This window comes from Panicum virgatum, chromosome 4N, assembly GCF_016808335.1.
Source record: "Panicum virgatum strain AP13 chromosome 4N, P.virgatum_v5, whole genome shotgun sequence".
In the NCBI taxonomy this organism is placed as follows: domain Eukaryota; kingdom Viridiplantae; phylum Streptophyta; class Magnoliopsida; order Poales; family Poaceae; genus Panicum; species Panicum virgatum.
This window is the reverse complement of record NC_053148.1, coordinates 46181244-46198094: the sequence shown is the minus strand read 5'-3', so window position 1 is coordinate 46198094 and position 16851 is coordinate 46181244. Positions and strand designations below refer to the sequence as shown.

Sequence of the window (16851 nt, the reverse complement as noted above, 5' to 3'; positions counted from 1 at the left end):
CGGTTGCCGGCACCTAACTAAACTAGCCGCAATCCACCACTCGGTTTCCTATTTGATTGATTTTTCTCGTCAGGGGGCCGGGCTTGGTCCTTCTCCCGTCGCCCGCCAGCAAATGATTGGGAGCGGGCGCCGGCAGGCAAATCATGGCGCCGAGTCGCGGCGGGGATCGCTGGGCGGACGGGCACCGCGGCGATGATGCTGACCTCAGCTCCGTCGTCGTCTCGTCGACGCGCCAATGCGCCATGGAGGAGTGAGTGGAAAAGGAACCGTGGCTCTAGCTAGGAGTAGTACGTAGCGGTTGGTGGTTGTTGCTTCGCAAGGTTGAGTAAAGCTCAAGATGAGACGAAATGGAGCTAGCTAGCGGATGATGAGCGAGCAGGACGTACGGGATCGGAGCTAGTGGCGGCCGGTAGCTGAGGCTGAGCTGACCGTACCCGAGCCGAGTGAGCTATTGCTAATAAGCTACTCCCAGCAGCGATGGACACTGGAATCGCGATCATTGGGAGCTAGCTTTGCTTTGAGGTCGCGAAAGAAACAAGCCTCGAATGATGCTCGCTCGTCCGATCCTCCCCTTTGATATATTACAAGTACTGGTGCGCAGGATGGATTTTTTTGGGGCCATGCAGCTCCGTCGCTTTTGGTCCATCAGTGTGATGTGCGGGAGGCAATCGATGATTGGGGAAGGATCGGGCAAAGGTCGGCCGCACTTAATTTCGTCTCCGTAAAGTTTCTCCCCTAATCCCTCGTCATCGAGTAAGCGATGATTTGTGTGTATGGCCCCATCTCATCCCATCTCCCCGGATTATTCGGGCTAACAACAAGCCTGCTAGGACCATGCCATTCCCACATTTAAGGTTGGACATAGCGGAGAATGCCTTTGGGATCCGTAACAATCTTAATTAGAAATAGCTATATATGTATATTGAAATTAGTTTGCATGAAGAATCAAATAACACCAACCTATGTCATTTTTTTATTGTTGATGGTCAAAATGAAAAGGTTTTGACCACGACCACTAACAATCTTAAGCACATTTATATTTTTTGGATTCGGTGGTGAAACTTAGTACCCGTATTGTTAATGAATATTATTGATGCGTCGTTCACTTATTCCTCTGAGATATGTTGCACTGACTAAGGCCTGTTTAGTTCCCAAAAAATTGCACAGTACCCGTCACATCGAATTTTCGAACACATGCATGGAGCATTAAATGCAGTTGAAAAAGTAACTAATTACACAGTCTAACTAATTAGCACGAGCTGAATCTTTTAAACCTAATTAGTCCATAATTGGATATTTTTTGTCAAGTAACAACGAAATATGCTACAGTACTAAAATCCAAACTTTTTCACCAACTAAACACACCCTAAGGTTTAGCTTGTTAATCAAGTGATGAAGAAAATAAGGAAAAGAAAAAAAGGGAGAAAGTCCGCTTTACACCTCTGAACTATCACAAAAATTCGATTTTCAACATTTAACTACAAAATCAGATAACAACGCCATCCAACTGTTGAAACCGGGAAAATTTGGCTCTTTAGATAGTTTTGAAGGTGGTTTTCTATTTTTTGAGAATTAAAAATATTCGAATTTAAACTAAAAATTCATAAGTAATTCATTTTAAAACAAAAAAGTATAAAATGGGTATACAAATTTTTCTAAAATGTAACATATCTATTGGTACGATATTTTCAGTTTTTCAGATCTAATTTTTTTATTTCATAATATTTAGTTGTTTGTAGTTATGTCTATTGTTTTTAAATAATAAAGATTCAAATAGAGCAATAATAAATAGGTTATATTTTTTAAAAAAATTAGTACTAGTTTCATTTTTTTTATTCAAAATGAATTAGTTTTGATTTTTTTAAAGCTAATTAGATTTTTGTTTTTTTAAAAATACAAAACCACCTTGACCACCCAAGGGTTAAATTTGTTTCAACAATTGGATAGTTTATGTTATTCGATTTTGTAGTTAGAGAGTGTAATTTGGACTTCTAAAAAAAAAGCTCCAACCGAATGAATGACCGAGCATTCAGGGGTGAAGCCAGGACACAACAGGACACGCGGCGCACCGGCGGTTACGGGCACGAGCGCGTGTGCTACCAGGCGCCGTGGCGGGAAGCTATGAGCCCGCCGCTCCAGTATAAATTCTCCCCCGGGGAAGACGAAGCCCAAGCCCGCCGCTCCAGTATAAATTCTCCCCCGGGGAAGACGAAGCCCAACACTCACCTCGGCCTCACCCTTCTTCCCATATCAATCGCATTCTCCAGGACCCAATCCAGGGCTCCCGCTGTCCACGTTGAGCTCAAGCGGAGATGGCGACCGCCTCGCTCCAACTGCTCGATCAGAAGCTGCTGCCGTCACTGGCGGCGCTCGGCGGCTCCGACCGCCTCAGCCAGGAGATCTTCTCCATCCTCGAGTCCAACTTCCTGTTCGGCGCGTCGCCGCTGGAGGGTTCCTGCTCCGTGGGCCGCGTCCGCGTGCTCTCCATCGACGGCGGAGCCGACGGCGGCGCGCTGGCAGCGGCCGCGCTGGCCCGCCTCGAGCGCAGGCTGCAGGAGCTCTCCGGCGACCCCGACGCGCGCGTCGCGGACTTCTTCGACCTGGCCGCCGGCTCCGGCGTGGGAGGCTTCCTCGCGGCGGCGCTGTTCGCGTGCCGGATGCCCGCCGAGGCGGCGCGCGACGTCGTGGCCAAGAACCGGAAGGTGCTGTCGGGGCGCGGCGGGCGGGGCGGGCTGTTCCGGCGCCCGGAGGCCGTGTTCAGGAAGGTGTTCGGGGACCTGACCGTGCGCGACGCCGCGAAGCCGCTGCTGATCCCGTGCTACGACATGGCGAGCGCGGCGCCGTTCGTGTTCTCCCGCGCCGACGCCGTGGAGGCGGAGGCGTTCGACTTCCCGCTGTGGCAGGTCTGCGCGGCGGCGTGCGGGGTCGGCCCCGCGGAGGTGGCGTCGCTGGACGGGCGCACCAGGCTGCGCGCCGCGGCGGGCGCGGGCGCGGGAGGGGGCGGCGCCTCCGCCTCCGTGGCCAACCCGACGGCCGTGGCCGTCACGCACGTGCTCCACAACAAGCGCGAGTTCCCCTTGGCCGCCGGCGCGGGCGACCTCGTGGTGCTGTCGCTCGGCGGGAGCGCCGCCGCCTCGCTCGTCCGCCCCTCGTCCTCCAGCCTCCTGCGCATCGCCGGAGCTTGCCAGGCCGACATGGTACGTACGCCACCAAAGATTCTCTTGTCGTCTTGACCACCTTTTTTTTTATCTTGGACACGACTGTATTTGTACTCTACCATTTGGGGGCAAGCAGAGCAAGGCTAACCGAGCGCTCTTTTTCAGGTGGACCAAGCCGTGTCGATGGCGTTCGGGGAGAGCAGGGCCAGCAACTACGTCCGCATCCAGGGCAACGGCATCGCCCCCGGCGGCGAGACGGCGGAGGCGGCGCTGGCGGAGCGTGCCGTGGAGTCGGTGCTGTTCCGCGGGAGGAAGGTGATGGCGCAGACCAACGGCGAGCGGCTGGACGGCGTGGCCGAGCAGCTGGTGCGGGAGCACCACCGGCGGCTGGAGAGCAAGGCGCCCGTGGTGCTCGTGAAGCCCTCCGCGACGCCGCGGACGTCGTCGTCGTCGGCGTCCACGCTCATCACCGTGTCCACCAACTCCTCCTCGGAGTCGCCCTGAGCCGCCGAGACCCGAGGCAGCAGCAGCAGCACCTTGGCCGCCTTCTTTTCTTTCTTTTCCGTTTTATTTATGCGTTTGCCGGGGTTTTTAGTCTAGCGCGGCGCCGGCGCTCGGGGTTTTGTTTGCCTGCCGGCGCCGCCTCGCTCCCGGTCCCCGGCCCGCGCTCGCCGACGGCCGCCGGGAAGAAAGAGGAGGGCCGTCGAGCCAAGGTGTTCTCTCGTAGAGCTAGGAGATGGATGCACTGTGTGGGTGTGTGTGCGGTGTGCCTGAAATTGCAATGTACTACTAGAGTGTAGAGAGTGTCCGGAGCTTGGATTGCGATGTGATGCTACTGTCGGTGTGGCGTTTACTGATCACGTACAGCTGCTCTCTTGTCCGTGCGGTTTTTCACCGCCGAACTTGAACTGTAAATTTTGGCCCCCTTTTTTACGGCTCGGGCCGATTGGTTAGAGAATGAGGAAGCACGGCAAGACGACAGGAACTCCATGGCCAGAACCGTCAATCTGCTGCTAGGTCTCTGTGTGTGTGTGTGTAGCTGCTCATCAGATGAGCTGCCATTGGGGAGAGGAGATGGAGAGGGACCCGACGGACGACGACACACAGGCTCTGGCGACCGACACCGACAGCATCATTTCGTTCATGTCTTGGCGCAAAAGCACCAAAGGCCAAAAGCTGGGCTACCACTTGCAGTCTCTGGGCCGGGCCGTCCTTTTACCCGGTGTTCTGTTCGCGGCCCAAAAGTGCGAGATTGCGAACTGTAACACCCGGTTTATAAAAGAACATAAACCGAGCAATCATATACGTGTCAGGATCAAGTCACACGTATATACAACAGAATGAACAGTATATCACAGCACATATCACGAATAAGACATAATAAAACGAATACGAATGTTATTTATTACATTAATGACAAAATGTCTGATATAGCGGAAGCGAAGTACAAATACGATGAAAGAACTCTCCGAAGCTGAGCAGGGCGCCACAGGGACGTCGACTGGGAGACGAACGCCTAGAAGTCCTCGTAGTCCTGGTAGCGCTGAGCGAACTCCCTCGCGTCGGCAGGAACTGAGCAGCAGTAGCGTAGCCAGAAGGAAAAAGTAGAGAAGAGGCAAGGGTGAGTACACAACTTGTACTCAACAAGTATAACACAAACTATGAGGCTCTAAAGTTGGCTGACTCAACTGCATTAGCTTTTAATCTTGGCAAAATTTTATTAAAGCTATTTACTACAAGTTGATGAATTACCATTAACCCAGTTACATAGTAATTAGTCAAATTTAATCATGATACTACTGAGAACCATACCAAAACCAAGCCACCAAGGTAACCCCGAGAGGCACCCCCTCGTCGGAAGGGGCTAACCCCACTAATCAAAAGGAGGATCTGGGCCGCTCATGACCGTGAGCACGGCTAGTATACCAGTTTTACACTCTGCAGAGGTTGCACATCTTTACCCACAAGTCGTGAGCTACGCCAGTTGTTCATCACACTTCCTTAGGTGAGATGACTAGCAAACTCACTACGAGACCGTTACAAAGGACACATTGGTAAGGTGTAACCGCTAAAGAATCAGGCTCCGCAACGATGGTAACCACCTCGAGGGGGTACAAGACACACAGACCAGCCTCGTAGCCTGGCCACCATTGAAGCTCACCACCCCCCATGCCCCGTCGGTAAGTTACTCCCGAACCAAAATGGCCTAATTAGTAAGCCAAGACCGTCCCATTCCAGTCTTGTGGTAGCGCTGTTGTCCCAGGTTGTCGCTCTATGAACCGGTCCTTATGGAGAGTGGCCAACCAAGCACTAAGCACCGTGCTGGCCCCCTAAACCATGTTTCTAACAAAACCAATTTTAACGAGAAGTGAGCCACTCAAGCCACACAGAGTGCCACTCTCAGAATTAAATTCAAGTAAACCATTAATCAATTTAATTAAAAAGGACCAGAATATGTTGTAGCGCAGCAACCTAGCACAACTAACCAAAAATGCAACACAAAGGTATATATAAAGGATATAAAGTGGCTAGGAAAATCCTTATAGGCATACAGTATTAAAATGCAGTATGAAATTGTATTTAAAGGTGATAGGTTGTTCATGTTATACTTGCCTTCCTCGTACTGCTCCTGCTGCTGCTCAAAGTGCTCCGAAGACGGCTGCTCCGGGTACTGGTACTGGGGCTCCTCAGATGGATCAACGTCTACTCACGAACACATGGCCAAAACAATGCACGATAATAAGCATACAAGCAAACACTAACAAAAAGCTAAGAAGCAGTACATCAATACATAAAAACAGCGCACTAAACTACTCTAATACTGTTCTATGCGTTACAACGATTGCGTGGATATAAAGAACGCTAAAAACGGAGCTAAAACGCATTTTCTAGGCTAAAAACAAGTTCTAGGGGCTTATTTGTAAGAAAACTGAAGTTCCAGGGGGCCTGGACATAAATAAACCTTAGTTCCAGGGTCTAGCGTGCAAAAACGCCAAGGGTGGACGGCGGGTTCAAATCTGGTAAAACTCAGGGGGCTACGCGTTAAAAACAGGACCTCTGCGTAATTATTTTTGAATAAGTTCGGACTGCGGGTTGATTTCAACAGAACCGGGGGTCTCTTTAGAAAAACTCCAGGCCGAACCGGTACGGGTGGATTCAGGCCGCTGGATTGGGATCTAGCGGCTCAGATCTAAGGGAGACTCAATCTAATCTGAGCCATTGCGTACGGATCTGACGGTCCAGGGCAAAGGGGCGCGGGGCGGCGGCGGGACGCGCCGGCGGCGAGCTCCCGCGGCGGGGAATCGCCGGCGTGTGGCGTTTCTGGGGCTTCCGGGCTCAGATCGGCCTGGGATTTGGTCGTGGATGTTGCCCGTGGCATGCGTAACACACCTATGCGCTCAGAGAAGTGGATTGGGGTTCGGGACGGCGTGTGTGGCGGCGGTGGCGGGTGTGCACGGCGGAGCATCGCCGGCGAACGGGGTTCTGGGGGTGCTGGGGCTTCGGATCCACAAAAACTAGTGCCAAAAGATAGAACAGACCGAGGCGTGGCTCACCGAGGGCGTGGGGTGGACGGATCCATAGCGTGGAGGGGTCGGCGGCGAGTTTGGCGGCGGCGCAGAGGCAGCGATTGAGGAGGGTTTGAAGGAGGGCGCTCCCGAGCTTCTGGACGGCGCGGACCCACTTGGGGCGAGGCTGCGGAGCAAACCAAGGGGTCAGGACGGGTCAGGGACCACCGGCGGCGAGAAATCGAAAGGCGGGGTTACTCACCGGCGTTCGGCCCTTGGCGGAAATTCCGGCGCCGTAAAGGTTGTGGTCGAGGTTAGAGGGCTCGAGGCGAAGCCTGGACTCGGGGCGGAGTTCTGGTAGAGCTTGGCAGGGGTGGTGGCGCGGCAGGGCGACGTGGCCGCGGCGGCGCGGTGCTCTGCGCCGGGCGGAGGTCGCGGGGTTGGCACTGGGGCGTAGGGGTGGCGGCTGTGTGGGGAGATGGGGCGCTGGGGAGGGCCAGGGCGGTTTAAGAAGGGAAGGCCGGCCTCGGCGTGCGGGTCCAGGGGCTGACGCGGCGCGGAGATCACGGCGAGGACTCGGCCGGGCGTTGCGCGGGGTAAGCGGGAGGTGAGGGATGACGGGCGGGTCCGCCCGGTCAGTGGGGGTGCGGGCGAGCGGGCTGCTGCGCGAGCGGGATCGCGGGGCGGACCGGGAAGCTGGGCCGCGAGCGGGTGGAGGCGTGGCTCGGGCGCGTGGGGTCTAGCTGGGCCGGAGTGGAGGAGTGGTGCGCGCGCGGGCTGAGGGGGTGGTGTGCGGGCTGGGCCGCCCGGGAAGGGAGAGGGAGGAGGAGGCGGACCGGGCTGGGCTCGGGAGAGCTGCTGGGCCCGCGCAGAAGGTTGGGCCGCGGGGAGGGAGGTGGGTTTGGGCTGGGAAGTTGGGTTTGGGTTTGCTTTGGGTTTTTTTCCTTTTCTATTTCTATTTCTATTCTATTTCTCACTCAAGCTCAACTATTTGAATTCAAAAGAAATTTTGAATTCAAACCCCTATGAAATCAAACAATTAAAACAATGCATCAGCATGAATGCATCAACAAAGTTAAACCTAAGAAAATTTTAATTACTGGTGAAACAAAAACTAGATTAAATGCGAGACTAACACAATAAACCTTAGGAATTTGAATAAAGCCAATTAAATTTATTATTAAAATGCTGGAATTTAAATTAGGGTGTTACATACCCTACCCCCTTAAAGAAATCTCGTCCTCGAGATTTAGCTGGGCTGGCTAGCAAAGAGATCTGGATATGTCTTCTTCAACTCATCTTCTCGCTCCCAAGTAGCCTCAGCTTCACTGTGGTGACTCCACTGAACTCTGCACATCTTGATGCGCTTGTTCCGAGTAACCCTTTCTGATGTCTCCAGAATCTTCACCGGATGCTCGGTATAAGTCAGATCTTCCTGCACATCTACTCCATCCAGTGGTGCCTGCTCCTCGGGTACTCGCAAACACCTCTTCAGCTGAGATATATGGAAGACATCATGAACTCCTGAGAGGCTGAGAGGTAACTCCAGGCGATAAGCAATTTCGCCTTTCCGCTCTAGCACCTTGAATGGGCCCACATACCGAGGTGCTAACTTCCCTTTGACATTGAATCTGCGGATTCCTCTCATCGGAGACACCTTCAGATACACATAATCACCGACACTGAAAGTCAGGTCTCTCCGTTTGCCATCTACATAGCTCTTCTGTCTGCTCTGTGCAATCCTCAGATTTTCTCGCACAGCCTGAACCATCTGCTCTGCATCATCTATGATCTCAGGGCCAAAGAGCTGCTTTTCACCAATCTGATCCCAATAGAGAGGAGTCCTGCACTTTCTGCCATACAATGCCTCAAAGGGAGACTTCTTCAGACTGCCATACAAACTCAAAAGTTCTGGATTCTGTGAAACAAGATCTACAACTTTTGTTACATAAAGTTTTTCATTTCATCAATTTATCTTGCTCTATTTTAAATACCAGTTTAATGCACTTTTATTTAAATCTCAAGATCCATCCTTTGGATGCATGTCATCTTTGGCCAGAGTGTTTCATATGGCGAGAATAGGCTTGTAAAAAAATTGGTAGGCCCATAAAACATTTCTAGAATAAGTTTTTAAATTAGATCTTGCAATATGTCTAGTTTAAATGGGTTATTTATCCATGCTGCTATACTGAGTATTAGAAGCCATAACTTTTACAGTACCATTATTTTATTTCCTAAGAGCTATAAAAAAAGTTTGGTAAATTTTAGATAAGCACGAGTAGACCAAATGAATTATTTCAGATTTTTCTAGGTACAAGAACTATTTTTCTTGATTTAGATACATTGATCAAATGAAAAACTTTATTTAACAAAAGTTGTAGATATTACTTCATAGAATCCAGAACAGTTGAGTTTGTATTTTTACGATTTTTCTACGATTTTATATCAATTTTACAAGTTCACTGTTTAATGCACCTTGTGTGCCAGGACCTAAATGTAAAAAAAAATTACATTTAGATCCTGTCGCCAGCTGGATGGGCGACAGGCACCCTGTCGCCCATTACGGGGGCGACAGGCATCCATTTTTGAAAATTTCCCTATTCGGCATAGATTTTTGAAATTTTGTTTTTTTTAAATATAAAAATGAAAAAAGGCCGATGAGCTTGTGTGGCTGTGGGCTAATCGAGCCGAATCCAGATCTTCTTGGGCTCACATTATTGGCCCATTTGAGCAACGTAATGTAGACAAATTGTGGCCCAAATGGTACTTGGGCAACAAAAGATGCAGGTGCCGTTTGGGCCAAAACTTGACTCCTTCAGAGGAGCCACGCATGGGCCGCATGGACGAGGTCGCCAACGTTACTCACCTGTTTCTAGGAGGAGGAAATGTTGGCCCGTGCCCGACCCGTGATATGGTCGGGTTGGGTTGGATTCGGACTGGGTCGGGTTGGCCCACATTTTTTGTGTAATTTTCGGATTCTATCAGGTTTTTTTGAGTTTCGGGTAAAAAATTTCGACCCGTACCCAACCCGTCACTTGATCAGGTTGGGTCGGGTCGGTTTTTTTCGGACGGGTTGGATCGGGTTTGTCCGGTCGGGTGGCCCATGAGGAAGGCATCAAGTAGGTCTCTTTCTTTGATCACACTAGTTCTCCTTGCTCTAGCAGCCCAGGCGCCCAGGTAGCCCGAGAGGTCCAGCATTCCTTCAAGTCGGTCAAAGTCAGCTGGAGAATTGAAGGTCAGCAACAGGTCCACTGCCGTCCCTGTACGTTCAAGACATTCAGAAGATTTGATTGCTCAGGAGATTGATCCAATGCAGAGTTTTCCGGCCTTTTACATTACAGATGTTGGCCGCTAGCTGTCATTTTAGTTCACTTCAAAGAGGATTATTTCAGATCCAAATCCCACTATCCCTTGAATCCGAGTTATTATTAGTTGCATGCAACAAGTTTACTCGATTGGCCAGCATGGAATGCAACGTAAAGAATTAAGTACCCCTGACCTCGATCGACTCATGCAGGAGCTGGATGCAGATGGCCGATTTTTTTTTTAAAAAAGTTCTCATTCAGACCGGATATATGATAGATACGAATGATTCTCATTCAGACCTCCACTCATCATTGTCATCGGCAGAGTCACTCTTGCTTGCATCTGCCCAACCAAAAAACATTTTTTTTGTCTGAATGCAATGACTCATTTCATCGTGAATACACGATACCCTAACCCTACAAAACCCCCATACGATCGAGCAACCAAAACGCATCCTAGTTTTCGTCGTTGCAAAAGTCAGAGGCTATACCGGTCCCGCATCATCGTCGTGCTTTTTCACACCACGCAGCACGAAATTGTTGAGGTTACATAAAAGAGGAACATGCTAGCTACTAGCAAAGTATATATAATATCATGGTCGCGTGACATGATGATGCGCGTGTGTTCCTTTTTAATAAAATACGTGCGCAGACACGGTTGCGAGAAAAAGACGATGCGCGCGCGCACAACGTGTTGCTGATCGATCGATGATCTATCCGGCGGCTAATGAGAAGCCCCGAGACTACTAAGCACTAACTAATTGATCTAGTGTGAACTGGGCACGACAAAGACGAGAGGAATTAACGTACGCAAGTCTAATCTAACAATGGACTCGCTCGCTCGATCATACTTAATTATAAGCGCCGCGGACTACGCGTCCACGTCGGGCATCGCCTGGAAGACACATGCATCTCTCTCTGCAGTTTTCCATTTTATAATAGTAACATGTGCTGCTCCATTTGATCTACAGATCCATTGCCAAGCCCTACGTCTTGTTAGTAAAAAACCTGATTGGTTTTAGTTGTTTCAATAGTATTCGCTCTGTTCAGCTGGCTATGACCGGTAGTTGGTAGCTGGTGCCGATTTGTCGTCAGAGAAAAGTACTGTTGACTGGCTACTGGCTGGTGGTTGATGGTGATTTGGTATGAGAGAAAACACTGTTGTTTGGCTGGCTGACAAGCTAAACGAATAGAGTGATTATGTAAGAAAGATAAGTGTAGATGTATTGGCCTTGTTTGGTTTTTCAACAATCCTAGCGCGCACGCTTTCCGAAAAAAAATCTCGTATGCATAGTGTACTAAATGAAGTCTATTTGCAAAAATTTTTTAGGGATGGGTGTAACTTTTCGCGACGAATCTAATGACGGTAATTAATCGATGATTTACTACAGTGATGCTACAGTAACCTTTCTCTAATCGCGCTGCCAAATGTCTCATTAGATTTTTTAGGGTCACTAGCGCATAGGTTCTGAAGTTGATTTTATAAATTAAATTTATTTGACACCGTAATTAGCGATTAAAGTTACACGGGGACAAAACCAAACAAAATCATTTTTTTCATCAGTACTAACATGTTTCTCTCTCCATGGGCCAAGGTCAATTTGAACTCAGCTGTCAGCTCAGCCAGCCTCCGAGAGGCCCGAGCTCGCTCACCAGTCATCACGGCGCGGAGCTTTCCGCGGTGGCCCACGCGGTGACGGGGCCGCCGAACGAACCCGCGTCCCCGAGCCCGCGCCCGGTCCTGCCGGCTCGCTGAGTCAACGGCTTGACTGCGCCCGCCACGCTCGCTGCCTGCCGCTTAAGAGCATACCTCCGGTGTCCTTCCATCCTCCCCTCGCTCCCCCACCCACCGTTCCGCGCTCGGGGAAACTTCCAAGCCAGAGAGAGAGAGAGAGAGAGAGAGAGAGGGACTTAGAGAGAGAGAGACAGAGACTTCCAAGCCAGAGAGAGAGAGAGAAGGCGGCGTCTTTAACCGATCGACGCCCTCCCGGCTCCCTCCCCGCCGGGGTTTGCTTGCTGCGGCGGGCGGGCTATTCGGTTTCCGGCGGCTCCCGGTCCGCGCGGCGGCGGGGTTGGGACTCTCCGCGGGCCGCGCGGCGGCGGCTGCGTCCACCGCCTCCTTCGCCGTTGCGGTTCGGGTGAGTTTCGCCGGCCGCCCCCTTGGATTTCGTAGGGGAGAAGTCCCCCCTTTTGCGTCTTCTTGTCTCGCCGACTGGAGTAGCAGATCACTAAATCCTTGGTCTTGATGCTGTTTGTTGTGTGCTCCCTGTTGCACGGGATTAGTTGGTGATGCAAACGCTCGTTCTGCGTCTCTGATCGAACAACCTAGTGATTCAGGACCAGCCACTAAGATCACCAATTTATGGTCTGCCGATAGCCTAGCGAATTAGCGATGAGGATATTTTAGTTCGTAGCTGGAATCTGCTTGCCAGCCTTGCACATGCAAGTTCTAACATATTTCAGTACAAAAATGGGCAAATTTAGCCCAATCATGCGTTTGTTGCTTGCAGCAATCAGTTGGAGTCCAGCGCATATATTTCTATCACTCGCCACTGTTCAGTACCATGGACTGCAATCCGTTGTTTTGCCGTACGGAATATATTTTTTTTGGGCCTGGTTGTTTGTTACGTGGAACCATCAGATAGATAAGCAATGACGTACAGGTTGCAGACATATTTTATTTTATCTACTGACAAATTGACACATTTCGGTGTGGTTGTCTTCCCACGTTGTTTATTGACAGGATGAAGCGCGTATATATATATATATATATATATATATATATATATATATATATATATATATATATATATCCTGTTTCTTCCAAAGTGTGTTTGGTGCGTTAAGGAAAGGAGTCTTATGTTGATGCCTATCTAACCAACATAGGACGCATTTGACTTGACAAAACTTGTAATAGGCCTAGCCTACCGGATTTGATCATAATGCAATCGTTGCCTGAATTAATACTACAAGTGAAATACCAACGTATCCGATCAATGGACATCGATAAGGTTTAATCATCTTGCCTATGCTGACGTGATTGTTCCTTTGTGAATGATGAACAATTGGTATATAGGACAGTGGGTGCTGAAAGCACTGCAGTGGTTTTCATGCTCCTGTTCATGCTTCAGGTGAATTTTATATTATGTGGTCAATGGGAGGATTTAGGAACCTGGAATCGTGGAATTGTGATATACATAGCATAGAAAAGATAGTTAGAATGGAGATAGATTAGGTGGGCACATGCAAATCAAGAGTGAGAACACAAGAAAATATTTTGAAGTGCTCGGCCTCGACCTAGGGTAGTTTCTTATTGGGTTGCAATCCTTGTACCATATCATAAACATGCATCGTCTTTTTGGTAACATGAAGTTTCTGATTAAATATCCAGGAGGATATGGGAGCTGAAACCACTGGTTAGTGCATCAGTGGTTTTCCTGCTCCTGCTAACTCTTCAAGTGAATTGTAAATTATGTGGCCAACAGGGCTTAAGAATCTGGAAGCCTGGAATTGTGATATGTATAGGATAGAAAAATCAGTTGCCGTGTCGACAGTTTATGCAAGCGCCTGCGAATCAGGAGCATTGCAACAAGCTCTCTGTGGTTACATTGATTCTGAGAATAAAGTTGAGATTTCGACATGCTTGGGTTATGTGCAGCAAATAAGAACACCCATGGTTACTCTACTAGATCTAACTAAGCCAACTTTTTTTTTCTATCAGCAAAGCGCAATCACATCATATAAATTATTCAGTGTTTTCAGTAGGTTTCTAGTTAAGTTTTTGTTATTAGAAACATACATTAGATATCCTTTTCAGAATTCAGGGAAATATTTTTTTGCCAATATACATTTTACATTATTTCTGCTGGCGTTCAATTTCTGGGTTTTTCAATGAACCTCCATTACCTGCAAAATAAATATACTCCCACCGTGGCGTGGAAATAAGTTTTGCCCAACTTAAGTCCAAACTAATGGTGGCAAGGAACTGTAGATAGTTGCCTAGTACTCTGTGTATACTACTTCTTACATAACCATAAACTCTGTTCATGTTCTCATGTTTCAGGATATGATGGCTGCTGCTGAATGTTGATGAAATTCACTTATAGATACTGAACTGCCATCTAATCTAAGTTAAATGAAACACGGCACAACTGTGTGCACTGAGAGTTTGAAACACGTCAGCAATGAGTTGTTTTTCTCACTTTTTCAAGAGGAAAACAGGGCCCCAACGTCAAGACGATCCGGCTAGTGATGGTAAGATCTCTTATGCTACAGTTATGTGAAAATTAACCATTTGAATCTGCATTTGTGACACTTAAAACTTACTTCTGCAGACTTCACTGGTTCTGAGAATATAACAAGATACAGCTATAGGGAACTGGTTAGAGCAACATCAAATTTTGACCAAGCCAATAAGATTGGTGAGGGAGGTTATGGTCCTGTCTACAAGGTAATAGCAGAACCTTAGTCAATTTGACAATAGACCAGAATACATTACTAGTGCCTGAAATATTCCCAATTTACCACTTCAGGGAACCCTCAAGGATGGAACAGCTATTGCTGTAAAGGTTTTGTCTTTACATTCTAGACAAGGTGCAAAGGAGTTTCTCAGTGAGCTTCTTGCAATCTCTGATGTTGCACATGAGAATCTTGTCAAACTCTATGGCTGCTGTGTAGAAGGGAACCACAGGATCCTTATCTACAATTATCTTGAGAACAATAGTCTTTCACATACCCTTCTAGGTACTTTCTCTTTACTGAACCCTTGATATTGTTTTCTGGAGTGCTATTATTTTCGCAAGATAAAATGTTTAGATGCTGTAACATTCTCATGCTCGCGTTGCTATAGGTTCAGGGCATAGCAACATCCAATTCAACTGGAGAACTCGAGTGAATATCTGCATCGGTGTTGCCCAGGGATTGGCTTTCCTCCATGATTGTGCCCGCCCTCATATTGTTCACCGCGACATCAAGGCGAGCAACATCCTTCTTGATAAGGACCTTACACCAAAAATATCTGATTTTGGTCTGGCAAAGCTTCTACCTTCGGATGTATCACATGTTAGCACAAGAGTCGCAGGAACTCTGTAAGTAAAGATTATTGTTGTTGCCCTACATCAGCTTTGCTGTATGTTCTCTTGTAACATATGTGCTCTGCCCCTAAATTTACACTGATGCAGGTTCTAATGGTCTTTTACTTAGCTGTGACAAGCATTGATTACTAGAATTTTTCGAAGTTACATAGCTTTCATTGATCTAATTTGATCAAAGAGTGCAATGAAAAGAACGGAACCAAACTATTTGTAATCACTGGAAAATGTTATTTCTAGCGCTGTATTGCTCCTCACACTGTAGTTTTGCTTGCAGAGGTTACTTGGCTCCTGAATATGCAATTCGAGGACAAGTGTCACGGAGGGCAGATGTCTACAGCTATGGTGTTCTGCTCATCGAAATAGTTAGCGGAAGATGCAATACTGATACGGAATTGCCCTATGATGATCAGATTCTTCTTGAGAAGGTATATACGGGATGCTACTAGTACAAATAGCATACAAAAGAAATCCAGTTGATATGAATGTTCTTGCTTCAAATTGATTTCTGAACAGAACACTTCCCATCCACTTTGCAGACATGGAGATACTACGACCAGGGGAATCTGGAGAAGATCATAGACAGTTCTCTAGGCGACGACCTAGATGTCGACCAAGCCTGCAGGTTCCTGAAGATTGGGCTCCTCTGCACCCAGGACGTCACGAAGCGGCGTCCAGGCATTTCAACAGTGGTGGCCATGCTGAAAGGCGAGGTGGAAGTGAACACTGAGATGATCAACAAGCCCGACGTGATCAGGGACTTCAGGGACCTGAAGCTCCGGAGCAGGGCCACATCATCGACCATGCTGACCTCCATCATGGCGCGCTCATCCCCGCTATCGTCTGAAGAGACGACGCGCACCTCCATCACCTTCACAGCAATATCGGAGCGCGACTGATGATCGGGGATGCGATTGACTGTGTCTGCAACCGTTTAGCTAGAGCAAATTGTATGTAGCATAGGCCAGAATCCTTTTTGGTGGTTGTATGTTTCGTGTGCATATAGATGTGCGTTTTCCCCTGTTATAGAGCATATGAACAAATTGATTATACTTTCAGAGCCAGAATCAACCTGTGAAGTAAATAAATGGAAGTCTGCTCATTTCAAATTTTTAGTGCCTGTACAGAAAAAAAATCTTTTAGTATCTGTACAGTTCTGACCTCTCTTCCTTTTTTGCTATTTTTTTGAAAGGGCATTTTTTGCTATTATCTGTATGACACTATATATAAACTGCAGATGCAGTCACAGTCAAGCAGCATCCTAGTGTCAACTCTACTCGTAGTTTGTTCATGTGCGACGGCGCTTGCAGAGTTGGAACGCCTGCACACGCTGTGTTCTGTAGTGCTCTGTCTGTACTTCGGCCGGAGCTTCTGTGTGTGTCTTGTGATCAGTTTCTGTTGGCACAGCACACGCAGCTGCACACAGGCACGCACGCCGAGGGCACAACCGCATAGGCCCCGATCGATCGCGCTGCAGTGAAAGTTTGGTCAGCGCAGAGGCCGGCCGGTTGCTGGTGTCTCGCCGGCGGCCGACACGCGCGCAGGCCTTGGATCCGGCGGGCGGGCAGACAGGGCAGGCGTCAACGGCGGGCAGCATCATGATGCGTGCAAGGCAGCGGCCACAGCCGCCAGCACTCGCCGTCACCGCCACTATGCCCGGCCGGTGCCCGCCGGCCTGCACGCCGCACACGGAGGTCAGGTGAGGCGAGACGCCTTCTTCTCGGAACAAAGCATCGGAAGGGTGATTGGCATGCCTCCGTGATCTCGCTCATCACAGGGCAGCTGGGTGCGT

At 48.9% G+C, this 16851-nt stretch overlaps 2 protein-coding genes across 2 annotated transcripts; both read left to right on the top strand.

Annotated features, from left to right (window-relative positions):
• Positions 1 to 2168: 2168 nt before the first annotated feature.
• Positions 2169 to 4091, top strand: LOC120668431 (patatin-like protein 3). Its single transcript, XM_039948134.1, has 2 exons — positions 2169 to 3197; positions 3324 to 4091. The coding sequence occupies exons 1-2, from the start codon at positions 2313 to 2315 to the stop codon at positions 3660 to 3662; spliced, it is 1224 nt and encodes a 407-aa protein (XP_039804068.1). The 5' UTR covers positions 2169 to 2312; the 3' UTR covers positions 3663 to 4091.
• A 7713-nt stretch (positions 4092 to 11804) lies between these two features.
• LOC120668430 (cold-responsive protein kinase 1-like) lies at positions 11805 to 16174 on the top strand. Its single transcript, XM_039948133.1, has 7 exons — positions 11805 to 12107; positions 14033 to 14223; positions 14304 to 14419; positions 14502 to 14712; positions 14819 to 15056; positions 15337 to 15487; positions 15599 to 16174. Exons 2-7 carry the CDS (start codon positions 14154 to 14156, stop codon positions 15956 to 15958), a joined length of 1146 nt encoding a protein of 381 aa, XP_039804067.1. The 5' UTR covers positions 11805 to 12107; positions 14033 to 14153; the 3' UTR covers positions 15959 to 16174.
• The last annotated feature ends 677 nt before the right edge of the window (positions 16175 to 16851 follow it).

What these genes read in the sequence shown, in the direction of transcription:
- LOC120668430 (XM_039948133.1), top strand. Translation starts at nt 14,154, where the DNA reads ATGAGTTGTTTTTCTCACTTTTTCAAGAGGAAAACAGGGCCCCAACGT. An exon ending in TCTTTCACATACCCTTCTAG is followed by an intron (nt 14,713 to 14,818) that starts GTACTTTCTCTT and finishes GCGTTGCTATAG; the next exon opens with GTTCAGGGCATAGCAACATC. An exon ending in ACAAGAGTCGCAGGAACTCT is followed by an intron (nt 15,057 to 15,336) that starts GTAAGTAAAGAT and finishes TTTTGCTTGCAG; the next exon opens with AGGTTACTTGGCTCCTGAAT.
- LOC120668431 (XM_039948134.1), top strand. Translation starts at nt 2,313, where the DNA reads ATGGCGACCGCCTCGCTCCAACTGCTCGATCAGAAGCTGCTGCCGTCA. An exon ending in GAGCTTGCCAGGCCGACATG is followed by an intron (nt 3,198 to 3,323) that starts GTACGTACGCCA and finishes GCTCTTTTTCAG; the next exon opens with GTGGACCAAGCCGTGTCGAT.